We start from the raw sequence: 21,670 nt of genomic DNA on the forward strand, positions 1-21,670 counted from the left end.
TAATCCTTCCAAACCTATTAGGGTAACAAGATTTTTTTCCTACTCTCTTAGTTTCTTTTGTATTTTTATATGAGGGTGTCACATATCAGGTTATTTTAAGAAACATATTTATTTCTCTCTCAGAAAGAGCTGGGAAACCAAAGATAAAGACTTTGGCATTTAGTGAGATTTCTTTCTGTATCCTTGTTACCAGATGTGCTGTGTAATTTTATGTCAACTTGACATGAGCTAGGGTTATCTGCAAGGAGAGAAGCTCAATTGAGAAAATTGCTTCCTAAGATCTGAATGTAAGGTCTTTTCTTAATTAATGCTTTATGTAGAAGGGCACAACTCATTGTGAATGTTGGCCTTGAGGTTTATAAGAAAAAAAAACAGTCTGAGCAAAACATGAAGAATAATCCAGTAAGCAGCACCACTCCATGGCCTCTGCATCAGTTCCTGCATCCAGGTTCCTTCCCTGGGTTCCTGTCCTAACTACTTTCATTGGTGGATAGGGATAGTGAACCAAATAGACCCCATCAACTTGCTTTTGCTCACAGAATTTCATCACATCAATAGATACCATAAGACATAAGAAAATTGTATTCAGGAAATTGAATTGAACATTCATACAGATTTCAAATTAGGTGGGAACGTTTATTTAAAGCTAGAGGATATTGCAGGTTAGGAAGAAATAAGAAGTCAAAGTGAAGAACAGGCCACATAAATGAAGATACTCAAGCATAACAACCACTATGTGGTGATAACGTTGTGGAGTTCAAGGGAAGTAGGACATTTGTTGTCCAAGGGACATAGCACAGGTGATTCTCTATTTTCGTTGACCAACTTGGGTACCACAGGCTTTGTTCACTGCATAGGTCCCTTCCCATGATGTATCTAATATTTATTAATCACTAGCATATAAAATAATACATAGGCATAAGATGGTAAATATGAGATAGTTTGTCTCGTTGTATATGCACCAAGACACGTCTAGGCTGTATCAGGCCTTCTCTTTTAGTATCAAGACATGTTCTGAGATATGTATTACTAAAAAAAAATTGTTAAAGAAAGCTAAAAGAATAGTTTACTTCTATTGTTTGAAACATGTATCTGAAGCCTGCTGCACTTGAGGGTTCTAGGTTGTCAATGGTTTTGCAGGTCCATTGTTCATAGAGGCGTTCGTTTGCATAGTATTTGAAATTAAGTCTCTGAAGCTGCCAGTTCACTGTTAGAAGAGGGTTGGATATAAACCCCAAGTCAAGTGGAGTTCCAGGCTGCTAAACTATACCCTATGCTTGATTAATTCCTTCTCACATGGTAGTAATATAAAAAAATCCAAGGAATCAGTCCTTTAGGCCATTTTTGTAGTGTTATCAATCAATTTATGAGAACTGATGAAACCCTTATGACCTTAGCACATTCCAATTAGTCATATTTTCCAATGTCACTCCACTGGGGCCTTTGACTACACAAATTTCTAAGGAGTCAGAAACACTTATGCTTCGTTCTTAACCCATTATAGCCGTTATCTCTACCCTTTCTTTTCTCCTTTCCTCCATGTTAGATCATTGTCCAGTGTCATTACTGATACTGATTATAGATGTAACATGATATAGATTCACTTAGGAGACAATACTTTGGGCATGTTTGTGAGGAATTGTTATTTTTTTCTGTAAATCTATTTTGGAACTCAGCCTAAATGTGAGGGACAACATTACACTGTCAAAGGCTGTGAACTGAATATAAAAAGAAAGAAAGCTCTCCTAAGAGCACACAATTGCCCTCTGATTTCTGCTCTGCTGATACAATGTGATCTGTCACTTCATTCTCATCTACCATTAAACTGTGAGCAAACCTAAGGCTTTTCTCTCAGTTGCTGTTTCTATTGTCATGCAATTGAAAGCCAATTAATACTGCAGGAAGCCTTGACTGAGGCTCAAGACTGGATTTTTAGTTCATTTCCTTAGCTTTGGTTTTGGACAGCTTCCTCATGTTCTCAAGGTTTCCCTGACCCTTCCTTCACCTTATATTCAGAGGTGAGACAACTTACTGTTGCAAGCAGTACAGTGTACTCTTATCATTCACTTCTGGAAATTCTTATTTCAAATGATGAAACTCTACAATGTACTCACATTTACTCAGGGAAAAGTGTAGGAAGGGCTGCATCATTTCTGAAGACATTAGTCTCCACAGTTGCATTCCAGCCCGCATGTCAGCCTTGACATTCTCTTTATTGATAGCTTGATTTCTCTGAGGATGACCCAATCTGTTCTTTTATATGCAAGGCTTTGTCTTTAAATATCTCACCCGAAGCATAAATGAAAATATTTCATCAAACATATTTATCCCACCCTGATCCGCAGACCCAGTTGTAAAGCAACTGACAAATGCAAGAAACGTGAAGTACCTGATTCAGATGGGGGAAAAAAAAACCCTTTTTCTTTTAAAGTATAAGCACTATAAAATCAAAACATGTAATAAAATGCAAAAAAATGTAGAAAGAAAAAGTACCATTTCCTAGAGCAAAAAAACTGGCTTTAATCAGTTGAATGACTTTTTTTTTTAAGAGTTGGAACTGGATCTTATCTGTATGAACATCAGTGGAATCATAGTCTCCATGACAAGAATTTGTGCAGTTTCATAACTGAAGCAGGACCAAGTGGTTGCTTTTCACTTCCTAACCTTGATGACCTTGAAGAAAATAGTAATGACATTAGATTAGTCTTGGTGGAGCTGGTCACACACCTCCCCATTTATTCACACTATCTTGTCTCTCTGAGCCAGTCCTATTCTTTTACCATCACCTGCCTACTATAATGATTTTCTGTTCCTGCAGTCACATTATACTTTTTGGCTTGAGACTACAAAAATGTGTTCTTTTCTCTAAACCAACATCAGTGAAGGTGGAAGAGAATGATAGGCCATGGAACAATGAAAGAGAAGAAGGTGGGATACCTAAAGGCAAGGGTTTGAATGGACAGCTTGGATTGGGCAGGAGAGCAGGAAGAATGCACAAAAGGCATGCCCGAACAGCTGCTGTGGGAAGGTTTAGAATGTTGGCTGATGGTCCTGAGAGCTAGGGCTCTCTAAGAACATAACTATGTGAGTTAGGAGGTTAGCCCCTGTATTTTCATTTGTTTGTACTATGTTCTTAGCCTTGCTTTAATATGCAATGAATACTGTGTGTGTGTGTGTGTGTGTGTGTGTGTGTGTGTGTGTGTGTGTGTGTCAGGGTGAGGAGACCATGGATTTTGGCAGCGTTGTGGTCTAGTTTGCTCCAGGCACTCTTGGCAGCTTATATGAGCTGTTGTGAGTTCTGCTTTTGGGTCTTAGTGATGTGCATAAATTCTATGTCGTAGATGACCACTTTTAGTCAATTTGAAAAGAAACCACAAAGCCAGAATTTACAACACATCTCTTAAATCAAAGCCACATTCTTATCAGATAATCTCTCTGCTTGGGTTAATACTTTTATTACTAACTTAAAACAAAACAAAAATCCTGGCTGTTTGGAATGGGGGCTGGCTTAGAACCCACTATGCTAGCCCCCAACTCCTATATATCAACCTGCTTTCAGGTTCCTAAATGGTGGAATTAACGTGTGAACCACTATGCCCAGACCATAACCTAACAGCATTTAAGAATCTTTCTGAATTTCCTTTTTCTCAAAGAAAAAAGAATTCACTCTAAAGAATTCTCCCTCAGTAGCCACAGTGGCATGGAACATCTTTTTGTTCCCTCTCGTCATATGCAAATGGTTCTGTTGCTTTTAACACCATCACTTGTTTGGAACCTTGCTGGTGACCCTCTTCATCAGCAGGTTCTCTGTGTATCTTCTTCAGTCTTGGTTTCTGCACAGAATGTACACAGCAAAAATGCTACAATAAAGACTTAAATAATTGGGTAGAGTGAGGGAAAAAAATCTCAACAATACCTGACATGATATAGCTTAGTTCATAGAAGAAATGGAGATTTGGGTAATAATTTCAGCCTAGTAGATAATTTCATACTTAGCAGATAATTTCATACTTAGCAGAAATTTCATACTTAGTAGATAAGGCTAGTATATGTGCATTTCCCTAGTGTTGACAAATAAACTTACATAGTAGCTCACAGCATGACATCGGCATCTGAAAATAATGTACAGGACTTAAGAAATGACAGTCACAGGGATTTTCAGTATGCTTTGCAGGTACAGAGAAGACTGGATACAGCCTAAAGCCATACCACACAGGGTAATCTTCATGCAGTGTTTCAGATAATAGAATCATTTATGCCTACGCTGATTGCCTGATTGGCAGTTCAGCATATATTAAATATTTTAAATATTTAAAAAATGATTTCCTGTGAGAATAAGTATAAGAATGTTCATAGGTGTGTGAATGACAGAGAGGACAAGCTGTGATGTTAGTCTCTGCTTTTCACTTCATCTGAGACGGGTGGGCTGGCCCGTGAGCTGTTAGGGAATCTTGTGTGTCTGCCTCTGATCCCTCCATTGGAGCACACTGTGATGATAGACATGATTGTTACACTCTGGATTTCACTTGGTATGCTCTTAGTTTTTGTCAACTAGATGCAAACTAAATGACCAGAAAGAGGGAATCTAGACTGACAAGTTGCCTTGATTAGATGGAGCATTAGATTGACAGCCAGCTATAGTGCATGTTGCTGTTGATATTGCTGTTAATGATTGATGTGGGAACACCTAGCAGTTCTCTTTGAGCAGTGTCATCTCAGGCTTCTGTTCCTGTGTTTTGTCCCTGATGGAAGCAGTTGGTAAAGATAGACAAGCAACCTGGACAATATGGGAGGGAGTTGGAGGTCATTTGAGAAGCCAGGATCCTGAGGTTATTACTAAAGACACCTGAGGACTCTGGGTCTGGCAAACATTTAAGATGGCTCTGTAGTCCCCTGAGGTATTTGTGACAACAGTTCAGTATGTGGCATCTGTTTACATTAAAATCTTTTAACTGACCATCTAAAAGCCTTATTTCATTTAATCTGCTGTCTGTAGTCTATTGCTATCAAAAGGACTTCATAATGGCAAACCCTCCCAAGGAGGAAAAAGATTTATTTAACTGAATTTTTGATTTAAGAATTTGATAATATGCTGAGTAATTTAATCATATGAAGAGATTATGGAATCCTAGGTTTATATGGGTTTATTTTCCCTGCTTTCAGTGATCAACATCTCTTTCTCTTGATAACAGTTGATTTTCTTCCTTTATTGTGTTGGAAGACTAGACCCAAACTCTTGTGCATGCCAAACTGCTTTCTTCTCTCCTACTTATTAACTGCCCTCACCCAGTCATGGTTTTAAATATTAGATGAAGCACAATAATTTTTGAAACAAGAAACTCAAGATCCTGAGAACATCATCTTTTAAACAGAAGATTGGAGGTAGGATTGCCTCACACTGGTTCAACCATTTCATTTACTCTTCTATGCGTCTCTGTGGTGACAGAAAGGCGGGTTTATGTTTAGAAAGTCCGAGTTGAGGTTCAATGTCCTTTAACGGGCTTTGGAAAGCTATGTCTTTAAATTGACTACCATTTAAACAATGTCTAAAGAAAAAAGTAATGATTTAACCTATTTTATATTCCTTTATTGTGCCTGTTTGGGTGGATGTACCATTGTGGCCATGCAGAGATCACAAAGCATCTCGTGGGAGATGGTTCTCTCAGTCTATCCTGTGGGATCTATGAATTGAACATGGACCATCAGCATGGCATTACACACCTTTCTTTGATGAGTCATCTTGTCTACCTAAGTAATGATTTTATATTTTTTAGAGAACTACATTACACAAGTTACAGGATGCAGTAATTCAGACACATGAATGACAAGTAAATATGAAATTAATTACTTCAAATATTGACTTTTACTATGTCCTATGACTAAATAGATAAATATTGACTTGGTGGTTAAATAGGGAGGGACTTCAGTAGTTTTTTTCACTCGGAGCTTAGCTACCATACCTGTGTACTCCTCCTGCCTGATTCTGGTTCCACATCTTCATTTATGGTGGACGTAGGTTGGGAAGTACTGGGTTCTTCTCGTCTTTGTCTTTTCTCTGCTGTTTTCCTTTTCTTTATCTGTTTCATTTTAGCTGATGTAGGAGAGAAAAGACGGTAAACACAGGGAACTGGTCTCAGGGAACTGAAGCACATCGTTTGTTCTCAGGTCCTGCTTGCCTCATTGTGCTTACCTCCCTCTACTAAGAGAACTTTGTGTGCCCACATGGTGCCCCAAACTATCAAGTCAGGCACAGGACAGCCTTAGGCCTTTCCTTGTTCTCTCCAAGGGAAGTTGGTACAGTTGTCCCATCCTGGGGACTTGTATGTCTATCAGTCAAGTCCTGCCCCAACCCTTGTATCCTACAGTCTGTTTCTAAGAATTTAAAATTTAGGTCTGGAGGTTTCAGTGGGTAAAGTCCTTGCTCTCAAGCATGGAAACATGAATTTGGGTATCTGGTGACAACTAAAATTGCCCATCTAGAGCTTTTAGTCTAAGCAGACATATTCTAACTTGCTTGTTTAACTGAAAATGAGAGCCTCACATTCAATAAGATACTTTCCCTCAAAAACAGCATAGAGCACAATAGAGGAACTCACCAAGTGTTGACCACTGGCCTCCAAATGCTCCAATGATAATAATCATTGACAAATTTCCCTCTGTAGATGATCACTAAGAACTAGAAAATCCTTGAGCAAAATGATCTGATTAGTGATATGACAAATGCTATTTACCCTTTGTTTCTGTTTGGTTTTTCTATTAATTTGATTTTTGCTTGTCTGTTGGCTTTGATATAGAGTCTAGCTACATAGCTACAGTCTGTCCTTAAACTGAATGTCTCTGTTTCAGCTTTGTGAGTACTAGGACTGAAAGAACCTAGCTCGAGTCTCAGGATGGCACGCCCCAGGAAACACCGATCCCGGACGAGCCCCCAAATGAAAGATCCCCGAAGAGAGACCCTTACTCAAGTCTCAGGAGGTCGCGGACCCCAGACACAGAGAGACCATTTTGGATGTAATAAGCAAAGGCGAGGTTTATTACGGAGATCTATTATGGAGATCTCCGGGCTGACATGTATCCCGCGCAGGAGACAGAGGTGTTGACCCAGACTTTTAGAAGCAAGGGGTTTTTATAGGGTGAGGAACAGAGGGATGGGGAGAGTCGGCGCGGCTATAAGTGATTGGCTCATTCAAACAGACAACACAGCAGAAGAGTACGTGTTGACTGGGGCGTTCAGGATTTTAGAAGCTAGGGGCTTATCAGGGTTTGAAGGACATATGGTTAAGGTGTGACTCTGAGTAAGCTGAGGGAGGTGCCCTTCTGCCAGATGGTTTATGAGTCAGTCATGATAACTCGGGCTGGTTCCTGCATTCCTTTTCTTTATCTTTATGGTCTGTTAGTCTTAGCGGCAGGGCGGGCCCCTGTCATGTCTGGACTTGCCTGGGCTTGTTTTTCACAGTGTTTAGCCCTGAGTCTGTGAATTTTGAAACTTATTCTTTTAATTTTATATTTTTAAACCTTAAATCTGTATAATTTTCCTTTCAGGACCACAGATAAGACTATTTTAAAATTATTCAGGCTTTCTTTTTTTCTGTTTAAAACTAGGTGCCTTTATAAGTGAAACTACTTTTTTTTTTTGGAGCTGGGGACTGAACCCAGGGCCTTGTGCTTGCTAGGCAAGCGCTCTACCACTGAGCTAAATCCCCAACCCATGAAACTACTTCTTAACACTGAGAGGTAGGCTTTCATGTAATTATTGACTACATTTGTTTTTGTATATCAGATAATATTGAGTATCTTAATGGAGCATTGACTTTAACTAATTTTAATATTTTGAAATAAAAAAATCCCTAACTTTATTTTAAAATTTTCTCTTCTTTCTACAGTAGTGAAAAGTCTCATCTCACCAGAACTTCTGTGTTTTTAGTTTTCAGAATGCCCCCAAAGATATTCAACCCCAAATACATCAAGATTCTTCTTAAGAAGGACATTTTGTAAGATGTCATTATTTTGACAACCGGAATGTTGCCATCCTGAGGCACACACCATAATAGGCCGTGTCAGGTAGGAACACTGTGGAGTGAGCACAAATTTGGAGGAATTGAAGAAAGGGTTGCATGCAAACTTACCTTTTGCCTTTGCTTTCTTGAGTGTATCAGCAATGTTTCTAAGTCCAGGAATCTCCTTATACAGTTTTATCAGTTGGTCCAATCCAGCATCTTTTGGGAACTTGTCCTCCATCAAGTCAGCAATCTTAACTCTGTCATACTTATCTTGCATTTTATTTAGTTTTAGTTCTTTTCTCAACAAGGCCTTAACCATTTTAAACTCATGGTCAGTAATATCCATTAATCCTGTCAGAAGAACAATTCTCTTGTATTCATTCACCATCTCTCAAATTATGGGTGAACCTAAATGAGAAGAATAGCATACAGAATTACACACATTTACAGACAAATTCGAAAACAAGATAACACCCACCCAGGTGAGTGAAAGACCCATACCATAGAGCTCACAGTTGCCTTTATGAGAGAGATTATGAAATGAGCTACTTTGAAAAATAAGTGTGGAATTAATCCACTAATAAACAAGCCTAGAAAATGCTTCCCTGTTAACAACAGTATCTGACTTAGGTTTGTCAAGGTCTGTGGTGGAAGAAAGTGGAAATACACAGTTGCTGCAGTGTTTAGAGTATGGGCTATAAGCACTGTCTTAGTCATTGTTCTATTGGTGTGAAGAGACACTATGACCATAGCAACTCTTATAAAAGACAGCATTTAGTTGGGAGCTTGCTTACAGTTTCAGAGGTTTAATCCACCATCATCATGGTAGGGAGCCTGGCAGCAGGCAGGGAGACATGGTGCTGGAGAAATAGCTGTGAGTCTATATCAAGCATCAGGAAGAAGCCACTGGACCTTGCTTGGGCTTTTGAATGTCTAAGTCCACCCCCAGTGACACTTTCTTCAACAAGGCCACACCTATTCCAACAAGGCTGTACTTCCTAATTCTTTAAAACAGTGCCAAGTCCTAGCAAGTAGGCATTCAAATCTACGAACCCATGTGGGGAGCATTTCTTATTCAAACAACCAGATATGTTGAAATTCTGGGTGTTCTTTCTAATAATCATTGATGTTGGAGCCTGTCTCTGGTTGTGTAGTGTTTGTTGGTTCCCTACACTCCTGGCTGAAATGAATTATGTGCAGAGGGGCTGCATCCTCTCAGCATAAATAAATAATGGTTAGCTACAACACACAGCCTGAACTGGGGGCACTGACACTTGCCTACTTGGCTCTAAACATCTCATATTGGTGTTCTGTTTCTGTCAAATCCTCATCTCAGGGTTCTCTGCGACCAAAGGACTATCACTGTGCTGAACACCTACATACTTTCTAGAGTCAGATCGCAACATTTGTTGGGTAGAAGTATGCCAATAGTTGCTTGTTTTCTCTCCTTTCTGCTTGATGTCCTATGATATCATTCATCACTCTTATTTTTTCATTGACTCTGTTTTCTGTATATAAACCATGATTGCATTCAGTTTAAATTCCTCAATAATTTTTCAATTTGTCTAAAAAAAAAAAAAACTTTCCGTAAAATATCCTGGGAGGCCCAAATGATCTGTCCTTGTCCTTTATTCTTAATATGAGAGACCTGAGGGTTTACAGGCCTTTTCCACTTGTCTTGCTTTGTGATGTAGCTAATTAGAGTTTCGCTGCCATTCACTCATTTCTTTCTATCTGCTGCCTATGATAACTTTTAAGAAGGAAAACAAGATGTGACTTTGCCTTCAGGAGTGTTCCAGAATTCCTAAAAGAACATGATCTCATGAGTCTGGATCTGATTAGCCACTTGTGTACTTTCTGAATGACTCAGCATCTGGATGGATTCCAAATTAGCTTAAATTTGCAAATATTGTGGGTTAGGAATTATGTTCTGTATATCTTTTGTATAACTGGAATGGTACGTTTCCTGGGTCTATTCATTGCTTTTCTTTTGAGAAAAATTATAGGCATCATGTGGCTGAAAAGGCCCAGAGGATGAAAGGAAAATCTACTCGAAGATACATGGTAGTTAGGATGATTAAAGATATTGAAGAATGTGAGTTTTCTGTAAACCTTCAGAAATGAAGACTGTTATCTTAATGTTCCTACGGCTGTGATAAAATATTGACCAAAAGCTACTTGGGGTAGAAAGGGCTCCAGCCTCCAGTTTATTGCCTAAAATCTTGTCCTAATTTCCTTTAGTGATGAACTCTAGTATACAAGAACACTGCATAATAAACTCTTTCCTCCTCATGCCACAGAGGGATGCTGCTTATTGGCTTGTTCTCCATAGCTTGCTCAGCATGCTCTCTTACAGCACCCAAGACCACCAGTCCAGGGATGGCACTTCTTACAGTGAACTGGGCCTTCCACATCAATCAAGACTTGTGAGAGTAACCAATCAATAACTGATTTGGCTTAAGGACCATTCCCTGTGATGGAATGTATACCTGACCCTGCTTGGGTTACCAATAACCAGAGACTAGATAACCTAGGGGACCTCAAGGACCCTAGGGAAAACCAAATAATACTGGTATAAAAAGAGAAAAAAACCGTAGTGATAAAATGACTCCTAACAGTACCCTGCTGTACTCATAGAGCAGTGTGTAGTGTATTCTGCTCTACCTACATTTCAGTTATCATCAGAGAAGTTTCCACTGTTATAGATGGGAGCAAATATAGAGACCCACAGCTAGACTCCTATGCAGAAAATAAGAAACATTGGAATATCCAGCCTTCCATAGAATGTCCTCATCAAATCCCTTCCCTCAGAGAACAAAACAGAAGAGGAGGTGTGAAAGAGTAGAAGAGCCACAGGGGATGGGGGACACCAAGAAAACATGACCTTCAAAACCAACCTGAGCAAAGCTTATAAAACTCACAGAGACTGAAGAAAAATGCACGGGGCCTGCACAGGTCTACATTAGGTTATTTGCTTACCGTATGGCTTCCAGTTTAATTTTTTTCTTTTGATTCTTGGGTGTGAAAATTAGTGGGCCTCTGATTCTTGTGCCTTCTTTTGCTTTCCCTTCTGTTTTTGTTTTGTTTAACTTTGTTGTGTTAGTTTTTGTTTTACCTTACAATACTTAGTTTTGTTGTATTTTTCTAAAATTAATGAAAATCTAGCAAGCAGAGCAAAAGTTAGCAACTGAACTATTATTTATACCTGATGGACGATGGAAACATCAATGAAGTGACACTAGTGGAATCAGTCATTCCAGACCAGGCCTCATGCTCAGGACTAGCTAGCTGACCAACATATAATGGACTTCACTGTGTGTGTGTGTGTGTGTGTGTGTGTGTGTGTGTGTGTGTGTGTGTGCATGAGTGTACTTTTGTTTGTGTACAGTTTGGTAGATATTTTCTCTTTGGGTGTTGTATTTTGTTTTCTTGTTTTGGGGGTTTTGTTGTGTAAGATTTTTATTTCTTTTGAGAAAGAACTTAGGTTTGGGTAGGTAGAGAGGGACAGAGGATCTGAAAAAGATTTGAGGAGTGGAAGAATTATAAAAATATATTTAAATTTAAAATTATTTTAAATAATAAAAATGTAATATAATACAAATTGATATATAGCCATATGTTATTAATAAACATTCACTGGAGAGGGAAATTTTTAAATCAAATCATTTTATATTGTAACTAAAGGAAAAGTCATTTCATCGATATTAGATTTAAAGTTGGTTTAAAATACTACAAAATGATAACATTCCTACAAATACTTGATTTATCTAATAATAATAGTAAGGACCAGAATATCATGGTACATTAGAAGAAGTACATGATATTAGAAGTACATCTCTATGGAGGCTCTGCCAGAGCCTGACTAATACAGATGCAGATGCTCACAACCATCCAGCAGACTAAGCATGGGGACCTGGATGGAGGAGTTAGGGGAAGGACTGAAGGAGCTGAAGGAGTTTGCAGCCCCATGGGAAGAAAAACAATATTAATCAACCAGATCCCCTATAGCTCCCAGAGACTAAACCACCAACCAAGGAGTACACATGGAGGGACCCATGGCTTCAGCTGCAAATGTAGTAGAGGATGGCCTTGTCTGGCATTAATGGGAGGGGAGACCCTTGGTCATGTGAAGGCTTGATGACCCAGCATAAGGGAATACTAGGGCGGTGAGGCGGGAGTAGTTGGTTTTGTGGGGGAGCACCCTCCTAGAGGCAGGGAGAAGAGGGGATGGTATAGGGGTTTTGTGAATGGGAAACTGGGAAGGGGGAGAACATTTGAAATGTAAATAAATAAAGTAACCAGTAGTAGTAGTAGTGGTAGTAGTAGTAGTAGTAGTAGTAGTAGTAATAATAATAATAATAATAATAATAATAATAATAATGGTAATAAAGAAGAAGAAGAACATCTCTTGATTGCTAACGGGAACAAAAAAAGTAAAATCTTTTGCAGTGAATTAGAAAGTTTAGTAACATAAATGGTAAACTTAGCGAGACTGGTTCAAGGTTCACAGAAATCTGAAATCAATATTTAAGAGCTTCTATCCAAGTTCACACAAAGTCCTCTGCCATGGTACATATCTTCTTCAAAATGTTCTGTAAGTGTACAAGAAACATCACTCCCTACATCTTACCATTTGAGAATCAAAAGGAAAACAAAAGAGCCCAAACATTTAACTTTCCAGGTGATAGAAATTACCAGTAATGGAAATACCACCTTTGGAGAAGTGTGAAGAAGAGAACACAGAATATGCTAGGGAAACTGTTAAAACATTGTATGTTTACATATTATGAATCTGAGAAACTTCCTTCCGACTATACATGGTGCTTGGATACTAGAAAATTCCGTTTCATGTCCAGGGGCACTTTTTACTCATGATAATTTTTCAAGTCACTATCTTGGCTTTTTCCTACTCACTCACCCACAGACCCAGGTAACCATGAGCTCCCTATCCAAGATAATTAAATAATTATAATAACATATTATTATAATTATAATAATATTTACAAATTATCTATATTTTATATATAATATGATTATGTTATAATTATAATAATTTATATTACCCACTCACTCAGATTTATACTTAGAAAGTGCATTAAACAATCTAAAATATGCAACATGCTTTAGTCTTAGCTCCTTTCTCTGTGGTGGAGGACTAAAGATGGCTGCCGTGGGCTCCCTGCTGAGTGCAGCAGACACCAGATCTACATCACCCAACCAACAAAGGTCTTTTCTCTGTTCTTGTTGTTTTCACAGATGTAGCTAATATCTACAGAAAACAGGTAGATCTCACGTTGCTGGTAGTTCTCTAGAGAGAGAAAAGCTTCTGAGATCTTCTACAGGGTAGGACTCAAGGCTTCTCCACTCCTCTTCTTCCTCTCCTCTGTTTTTCTTCCTCTTCTTGTTTTGTGGGAAGAGGAATGAAGGAACAGCAAGTTCTCCTCCCAGAAGTGTGCATAGCTTTCGATTTCCTCAGATATTGAAACTCAACAGCTTCTTCTTGTATTTCCTTTAGTTTTCAGACACTCACACTCCATTGCTATGTTTTGCAATAAACTCACCAGTAGTCACTAGAAATGTACTTTCTTTTGAATAAAGATGAACCCCCAAAAGGCAAAGCTGAGTCCCCAGGCCAGTTGTTTTTTTCCTGCTGAGGATTTAGGTAGCAGCAAGAGAATTTGGCAATTGCCAGCTGTACTCGAATGGATTTAAAAACAAAATCTGAGATGAAATCACTTTTGGTTTAAATGCTTCATGCAGCATTCATTCTTTTATTAGTTCCCTGAACTTGACATAGTATGATGTTGTTAGAAATATACTACTCCAACTCAAGTAAAGGCAAAGGATTTTGGCATCAGCCTTCCTCTTGTCTGCTGTTGTTGGTGTTGTTAATTTATTTATTTTTAAAGACAGAGTCTCAGTGTGTAACCTTGGCTGGCCTGGAACTCTCTCTGTAGAGCAGACCCAGTTTAGGTTTAAATCTTTTAACCAGCTTTGGAAAATCCTGTTCTTTAGCTGGTCATTACCTTAGTTAAGAACTTTTAAAAATATGCCATCATCTGTGTTTCCATCATTGGGACTTACATTACACTGAAGTATTTCTGAAACAATATAGATGACTAGAAACTGTGAATTTGCTGACACTAGACCTCTTTTTCACTAGTTCCTTAGACTACATAAAATACTAATTATTCTCAAAAAGGACAGAAGGGGAAGGAAAGCCAGAGAGAAGCTTTTTTCTTGAGAGCTCAGCTGCTCGACCTGTGCTGCCTCTGCCTCTGGTGTTGATTCTGGTTGCACTCCTTTACTCATGGTGGGTGTAGGTTGGGAAATACTGGCTTCTTCTTCCTTCTGTTTGGCTAATGTAGTTTTCTCCTTTTCCTTTCTTCATCTTTTGAACTGATGTAGTAAAGAAAGCAGAGAGAACCTGAAAGCTGATACTACTTTTCCACTCAGCTCCTGCCCATGTCTCAGTGTACTTGCCTGCCTATGTTGCAGAAGTCCAACATAGCCACAAGATAGCCAAAGGTCCCAAGCCAGACACAAGTACTGTGGACAGTCTTCACGGGGATAATTCTAAATTACAGCAACAGAGAGAGAAATTATGGTTTAATTTGTGATGTGGCAAAGTGGTGATGTTAGACTTCTTATCCCTATTACTGTTGTTGTTTTGGTATTTGATGCAGGGTCTGACTATGTAGTCTTGGCTGGTCTCAAAATGCTCTCCTTGCTCTAGCCTCCTGAGTGCAGGGATCACGGGTGTGTGCACTATGTTTAAATTTTTATCATGTTTTCCAATTGACTTTAAAAGGGAACTTGCTCATATCTGAGATACAGTTTTATTTATTATTATTAAATATTGTCACACATTTACTGCCAGGATGAATAATAATGGGATAAAATATTAACTAAGCATGAGTATTAACTTAATAAGTTTTAACAAACTTTTCTCTAATTAATTTTTATTTTAAAATATTTTATATAACTATTTTTCTTTTTCCTTATCATTTTCCACTTTCAATACTTTCAGTTTTTTTTTAGATTTAATTTTTATTATTTTGGGTGTATGAATGTTTTTGCTTGCATATATGTCTGTGTACCACATGTATGTCTGGTGCCCAAGGAGGTGGTAAAACTCCATGTGGGTGCTGGTAATCAAACCCAGGTCCTTTGAAAGAGAAACAAATAACTCTTAACAACTGAACCAACTCTTCAGCCCATAACTTTAAATTTTGTTTGAAAATTTTACACATTTGTGTGATTCATTCTGGCTCTGTCCGAGTCTGAGAATTGCTGAAGGCAGACCCCAGACCCAAATAGCACACAAAAGCAAAGAGCATTTATTTTGTAGAAATCTCTTACTTGCCAAGGTCAGCCATCCATACAAAATAGAGACAACCCAGAGAGGAGCTCACAGGTTCCTTTTATGAAGGGCTGGAGGAATTTTCTAGGATGGTTATGTAACCTCTAACATGAATGGCTAGAACTGCAGCAGCAACATTAGTACACTTTTGATTGGTTCTATTATTTTTGGTGAGACTTGGATAATCTAGAAACTGTCTCAGTTCTGAGCTCATTTTTCTCCTTCAGTTAGATAGTCCAGGAAATGACTCAGTTCTGGGCTTAACCCTTTTGATCCACTGTCAGGACGGTCATTGATTAATGACACATTTTTTTATGGCTGCCCCAAGGAAACTTGATCATTTTCCTGAGAAAGTCAAAATTTTTCATTCCCAAGGTTTTTGGATCTCTCAGCTTAATTAATTTTTTAATTTTACTTTATCATTTTCCAATATGTATATTGTGTTAAAATCTATAATCTCCTTCTCCTTTAAACAAATTTCAACCCTCCTGAAGACATCAATCTCCAATACATTAGAATTATTGTAAGAAAGAAGTTCTTGAGTATGAACTAGTTCAAGAAGGTGGAGAAAGGGTGGGTGCTCACTCTATCATAGTGCTCCCCGTTATCTTTTCCTTCTTGAAGGTTTTCAGAAAGATCTTTAAGCTCTTCCATGAGTTCACACACTTCTATCAGTTTGTATAGTCCAGCCTCTTAGGGGAATGTGTCCTCCATCAGGTCAGCCAGCTGAAACCTGTCATAATCACCTTGCATTTTTTTAAAGTTAGTTTTGGTTTGTTTCTTAGTAAGATGGACTTAATTGTCCTAGCCTGGTAGTTTTCCATGCCTTCTAATCCTTTCAGAAGAACAATTTTCTTGTATTTACTCACCATTTCTCAAATTATGGATGAGCCTAAAAGATAAAAATGGATATAGTATTGCGTGTGTGCGCACACACACACATACAAACACACAGGCACACACACACACACATACAAACACACAGGCACACACACACACACACACACACACACACACACACACACACACACTCTTCCCCCAACAGGATATTCCTTTGTAAGTGAATGATCTTTTCTTTTCTATTCCATAGTGTTGTCCATGAGTACGCCTGGGAAAGAGAGTTAAATACAAAATGTGGCACTGGGAAAATTTAGTGTGGAACTAGTCTGTTGATAAACAAGTCTAGAAATTCTTCCCTATTAATATCTGACTTATGTCTGTCTTTGTAGTGGGAGAATGTATGGAATTTAGCAATCACTGTAGTGTTTAGAGTTGTGAGTGTTCAAATCCTGGGTCCTTCTTTTATCCCTTATTTGTGCTGGAACCTGTTCCTGGATGTATGTTTGACTCCTCCTGCGCTCTTGGCCAAAGTGCAAAGGGTCAGAACCCTCTTCTCCTATACTGGAATCATTGTTGATGGCTTCACTACTGCCCTTGCTCACTTCCATTTCGTAAGCAGTTCTCGTTGTAATCTCATATACTTGTACCCTGATCTCTGTGTATTCTGTGCCGCTATAACTGTCATGCTGAACAACTGAGTACTTTTTAGTGTCAGATCACAACATTTCCTAAGGGACATTATATCAACAGCTGTTTGTTTGTCCTCTTTTTAGGCTTGATTTCCTTTAAAGATTTAATTTGTTAATGCAGACTTTTTTTTTATCTACACGTCATGCTTAAATCCCACTAAAGTCCTGCATCTACTATAAAATACAAAAGGTTTAAAATTTAAAAGATTCGAACTGTTTCATGACTTGTGACAATGCAAGTATATCCAAAATATACTTGGATGCGAGATGGCAAGAAGATATGGATATTTTTTATGAACCTGAATTACATGCGAACGTTCATGTTTTGTTGTAGAAATACTATTAAAGTTTTGCCATGTTGATGACTGAATTCAGAATATGTGAGTGCAGGTGCCAAATTTTGGACAGTAGAATATATTCAGCTCCCCTGGTATAAATAGGCACCAAAGCCAAATGTAATTCAAATCTATCATTAATTATCATTAATTATTACTATTAATTTTATTTATTTACATTTCAAATGTTATTCCCCCCTTCCCAGTTTTCCCTCTATAAATCCCCCATTTCCCCTTTCCCTTGCTTCTATGAGGGTGCTCCTCCACCCACCCACTCGTACCTCACTGCCCTAGCATTCCTCTACACTGGGGCATCGAGCCTTCACAGCAGCAAAGGCCTTCTTCCCATTGATGCCAGATAAGGCCATCCTCTGCTACATATGCAGCTAGAGCCATGGGTCCCTCCATGTGTACTCTTCGGTTGGTGGTTTAGTCCCTGGGAGCTCTGGGGCTGTGTGGTTAGTTGATTTTGTTTTTCTTCCTATATGGTTGCAAACTCCTTCAGCTCCTTCAACCTAACTCCTTCATTGGAGTCCCTGTGCTCAGTCTGATGGTTGGCTGCGAGCATCCATCATCTGTTCTGGTCAAGCTCTGGCAGAGTCTCTCAGGAGACAGCTATACCAGGCTCCTGTCAGCAAGTGATTCTTGGCATCAGCAATAGTGTTAATATATTTTAGGTGGGTGGGAGGTCCCATTCTTCAACCTGAGGCTGTGCCTACCCACTGGACATAGTCTCTGTAGATTCTGGCTCCCCTTTGCCGGGTATTTCTGCTAATGTCCTCCCTGTTGGGTCCTGGGAACCTCTTGCTTTCCTGGCACCTGGGACTTTCCAGTGACTCCCAGAGTTCCCCATCCCCTACTGCTACACATCTCTGTTCATTTTCCTGACCCTCTGTACTCCCCTCACCTATCTCCTTCCACACATGATCCTGCCCCCTTCTCCCCTCTCCCTCCCAGACCCCTCTCTCTTTCTACTTCCCATGTTTATTTTGTTCCCCCTTCTAAGTAGGACTGAAGCTCAAGAAGAAGGAAGATCAAAGTATGGATGCCTTAGTTTTAGTCGTTTTAATGGTAAGACCCACACAGAAACAGCTACTGCAAGTGTAGGAAGGAAACTGAGTAAATCTGAGAAAAACTTCAAACCAAAGGCAGAGCAGAATGAAAAACAAGCCCGCTTACTGTGCTTCTGCTTCAAAGGTGAAGCCCTGGTCAAAGAAAGGGAAAACAGGAAGAATATAAACATGATTGACAGAGAATAGAGGGCATAAGCACCAATTTATTTATTTTTTAAATGTAAGAGGGCAATAATGAACAGAAAGCAAAACAAACAACAAAAAAGCCAGAAAAATCGCAGTGTTATCAGTGTATGCATGAGGCTTCTAGACAGCCCCTGACATTTAACTTTTGTTAACTTCTAAAGACACACACCTGCATGTTGTTCGTAAAACATTCCTCAATGGTGAGATGATTTAAAAACAAATTACTTTACACAATAACTCTTTGAAAGGCCAGATTATTTATAGTAATGTACTTTCAGGGAACATTTTTCAATAGCTATCACAAAACTATAGAGTTGCACTTTCTACAGAAAGACAATATTTTGAGGCTATGGATTTATTCAGTAAAATAGTACATTGTGTTTCTTATAATTCGTGTTTATTAACCACTCAAAAATAGTGTCCCGAAATATACTGTGTCCCATAAATGCACACACGAACACATGCCCACCTGAGTGTGTACATAGCATGCGTTCCATTAGTATATGAGAGAGCACACATAAACTGCAATGTGAAAAAGCCACAAGAAAAAGCAGACACTGATTTATGGCAGATTTAGTATTGTGTCTCTCCGTTCCTAAATGGACAGGATGAAAACATCTGCAAAGAGTTAGAAAGTTTAGCAATAGAACTGATAAGCTTGAGAGGAGTTTTCTCGTGGGGGAACAGCCCTCAAAGCCATATTTAAAAGGTTTTGTTCAAGTACACATGATGTGCTATTCCAGAGCATACAATTACTCCTGTGGAATATTCCACAGGTAGGTAATAGAATTTTTTTTTTTTTTACATTAGCTCTATCTCTTCTCCATGTCCTAATGTAAGAAAATAAAAACACAAACTAACAACCAAAAGCAGTGAAAACTCCAGGTGATGAAAGTTCCCTCACAGTGCTTGAAACACTGCTTTCAATCCTGGAGTAGAAGGGTGTGATGCAGGTTGTTAAACGAAATCATTAAAACATCGTTTGTTTGAGTAGCTGTGCTTGTCAATCAGAGACATTTTCTACTACGCATGCCCATTACCTCGCATGCTGTGTAACGCTCTAATACTAGAGGGAGTGCAGCTCCGTGTCTGGATGTACTTTTGACTAACTACTGTTTCAGGTTAATTCTTATTATTACTATCCAGTCAAACACCACAGACAAGAGGTTCCTTCGCACTGGTTAGCCAAGCTAACCAAGGCCATCTTCTTGTGTTCTATGTACTAACCCTTACTCTTAGAAAGTTTGTTTTAATATCTGCCACGAGCAAAATGCACTTGTGTTAGCCCAGGCTCCAGTAAGGGTAGGATAAAGATGTTTGCTCTCTTCTCTAGTGAAGCAGTGCAATACGGCTTCTGAGGGCTCGATGCCCAAAGTACAGCCCAGATCCCTCCACTTTCCCCTGAAGGAACCAACAGGGGTGTCCCCTGTGCCACTGAGGGTTTCCCAGAGTGCTCAACTCCATTTCCTGGAGCTCTCGACTCCATTCAGTAGGAACAACACTCATCTCCCTGGAAATTTCTTTAGCAGCGTCGTCCAGATTCTAGTTCATCTGCAAGGCAAGAAACAGGGCTGGTTTCATCTGAGTCAGAAATGAATAATGTTCAGTTTCTCGGAAACAGGGACAAGGATGTTGCAATCCCTAAATTGCTAAGAACATAAACTGTTTTAAGAGATGGGAAGAATGACATTGCTCAGTCATAGCAACTCAAGTGGAGCAACCCCGAGAGTCTTGTACTGTGTTCCCCCGGCCCCGGGAGATAAGAGTTGCAAGAGCCCCTCCCATTGTTCTTAAGTTTCTATTTCCGCAGCTAGCAAGATTCGATGGTTTCCTGCCTAGATACACTTTATTTACCACTAAGGCCTGCTATGCCGTTGTTTTTCTTATAAGTCTCTACAAGTACATGTCCCAACCTTAAAACTTCATGTCCAACAGACTTACCCTTGGGTCACTGAGAATTCCATTCCTTTAAATAAAGGCAATATCCGAAAGGGAAAGAGTGGCTTCTTCAGATTCTTCTCCCTCTTTCCCACTCAGGGTAGATGTAGTGGGAGGAGAATTCAGCAGGTGACTATTGCCACCAAGAACTGAACATATTTCCTGCAGAGAAGATCCTATGTGGTACAGTTACTTTCACTTTAAATTCTTCCTAAACCGTTTTCCCACTTATTAATAATTCTCTCAGCCTGAAAATCATCAGAGAAGGATATTACTCACATGCACATCTAATGATAAATAAATGGGAAGGGATTTGGAATTAGACGGCCTCTGGCCAAGAGCTAAACTGTTTTCTTTTAGCAGTTTAGTGATTTAGCAGCTGGTGAATAAGTTAATGCTTCCTTAGCATTTCTCCACTATTTATGGATATTTATGGATGGATAAGCCCAGTGGGTACAGTGTGCCTATGAAATATTACTCTGGAAGTCTTGACATTTGGGGCAGAGCTCTTAGGCATTAGTCAATTTCATGCAGTAAATTTTTTTCATAGTCTTTGCTCTTGCTGGGTTTTTCCCAGATCCTACCTATCTCCCTATGTGCTCAAACATCATCATGATCTCTCTCTCTCTCTCTCTCTCTCTCTCTCTCTCTCTCTCTCTCTCTTTCATCTATCAACAAAATAAAAATCAAAATAAGCAGTAGGAAGCAGTGTTCTAGGGAGGTCTATGGAATCCCTTTGGCAAAAGATTCAACAGGATGTAACTCAAATCTGTAGATTTTTTACATGGTTTCACAAAGGGTCTTTCATGTTAGTTGTCTCTGCCTCTAGTCCTTATTTTGAACTTCCTCTCGCCTCTTACTCATTGATCCTATTTTAGTTCCTCCTTTATATTTTTTGTAATGCTATGTTATATTTTTTTTTTCTTCCTTGGAAGATCCCCTTTATCCACCTGGTCCCTTATTAACTATCCAACCACTGTGGTATATATATATATATATATATATATATATACCTAAAGCTTAAAAGCTCACATGTACATGTAAGAGAAAACATGCAGTATTATTTGCTGGGGTGCCTTACCTCACTCAGAATGATTATTTCTAATTCCAGCTACTTACCTTCAAATTTAAAAATAAAAATTTTCTTAACAGGTGAATAATATTCTACTGTGTGCACACTTCATATATCTTAATTATCAATTCATCGGGTGACAGACTGTTTCCACTTTAGCTAATAGGACAGCAA

The 21,670-nt window shown here is 38.9% G+C and overlaps 1 protein-coding gene across 5 annotated transcripts; it reads right to left on the minus strand.

The window, feature by feature from the left end:
• Positions 1 to 2,490: 2,490 nt before the first annotated feature.
• Positions 2,491 to 20,611, minus strand: Ifi214 (interferon activated gene 214). Of its 5 annotated transcripts, none has more exons than XM_087580304.1 (4): positions 20,428 to 20,611; positions 8,127 to 8,408; positions 5,961 to 6,091; positions 2,491 to 2,673 (listed from the first exon to the last, which is right to left on the minus strand). In XM_087580304.1, the coding sequence occupies exons 2-4, from the start codon at positions 8,386 to 8,388 to the stop codon at positions 2,653 to 2,655; spliced, it is 414 nt and encodes a 137-aa protein (XP_087436430.1). In that variant the 5' UTR covers positions 8,389 to 8,408; positions 20,428 to 20,611; the 3' UTR covers positions 2,491 to 2,652.
• Between the last annotated feature and the right edge of the window lie 1,059 nt (positions 20,612 to 21,670).

The sequence above is a fragment of the Rattus norvegicus genome, chromosome 13 (assembly GCF_021556685.1).
Source record: "Rattus norvegicus strain SHRSP/BbbUtx chromosome 13, alternate assembly SHRSP_T2T, whole genome shotgun sequence".
NCBI lineage: Eukaryota > Metazoa > Chordata > Mammalia > Rodentia > Muridae > Rattus > Rattus norvegicus.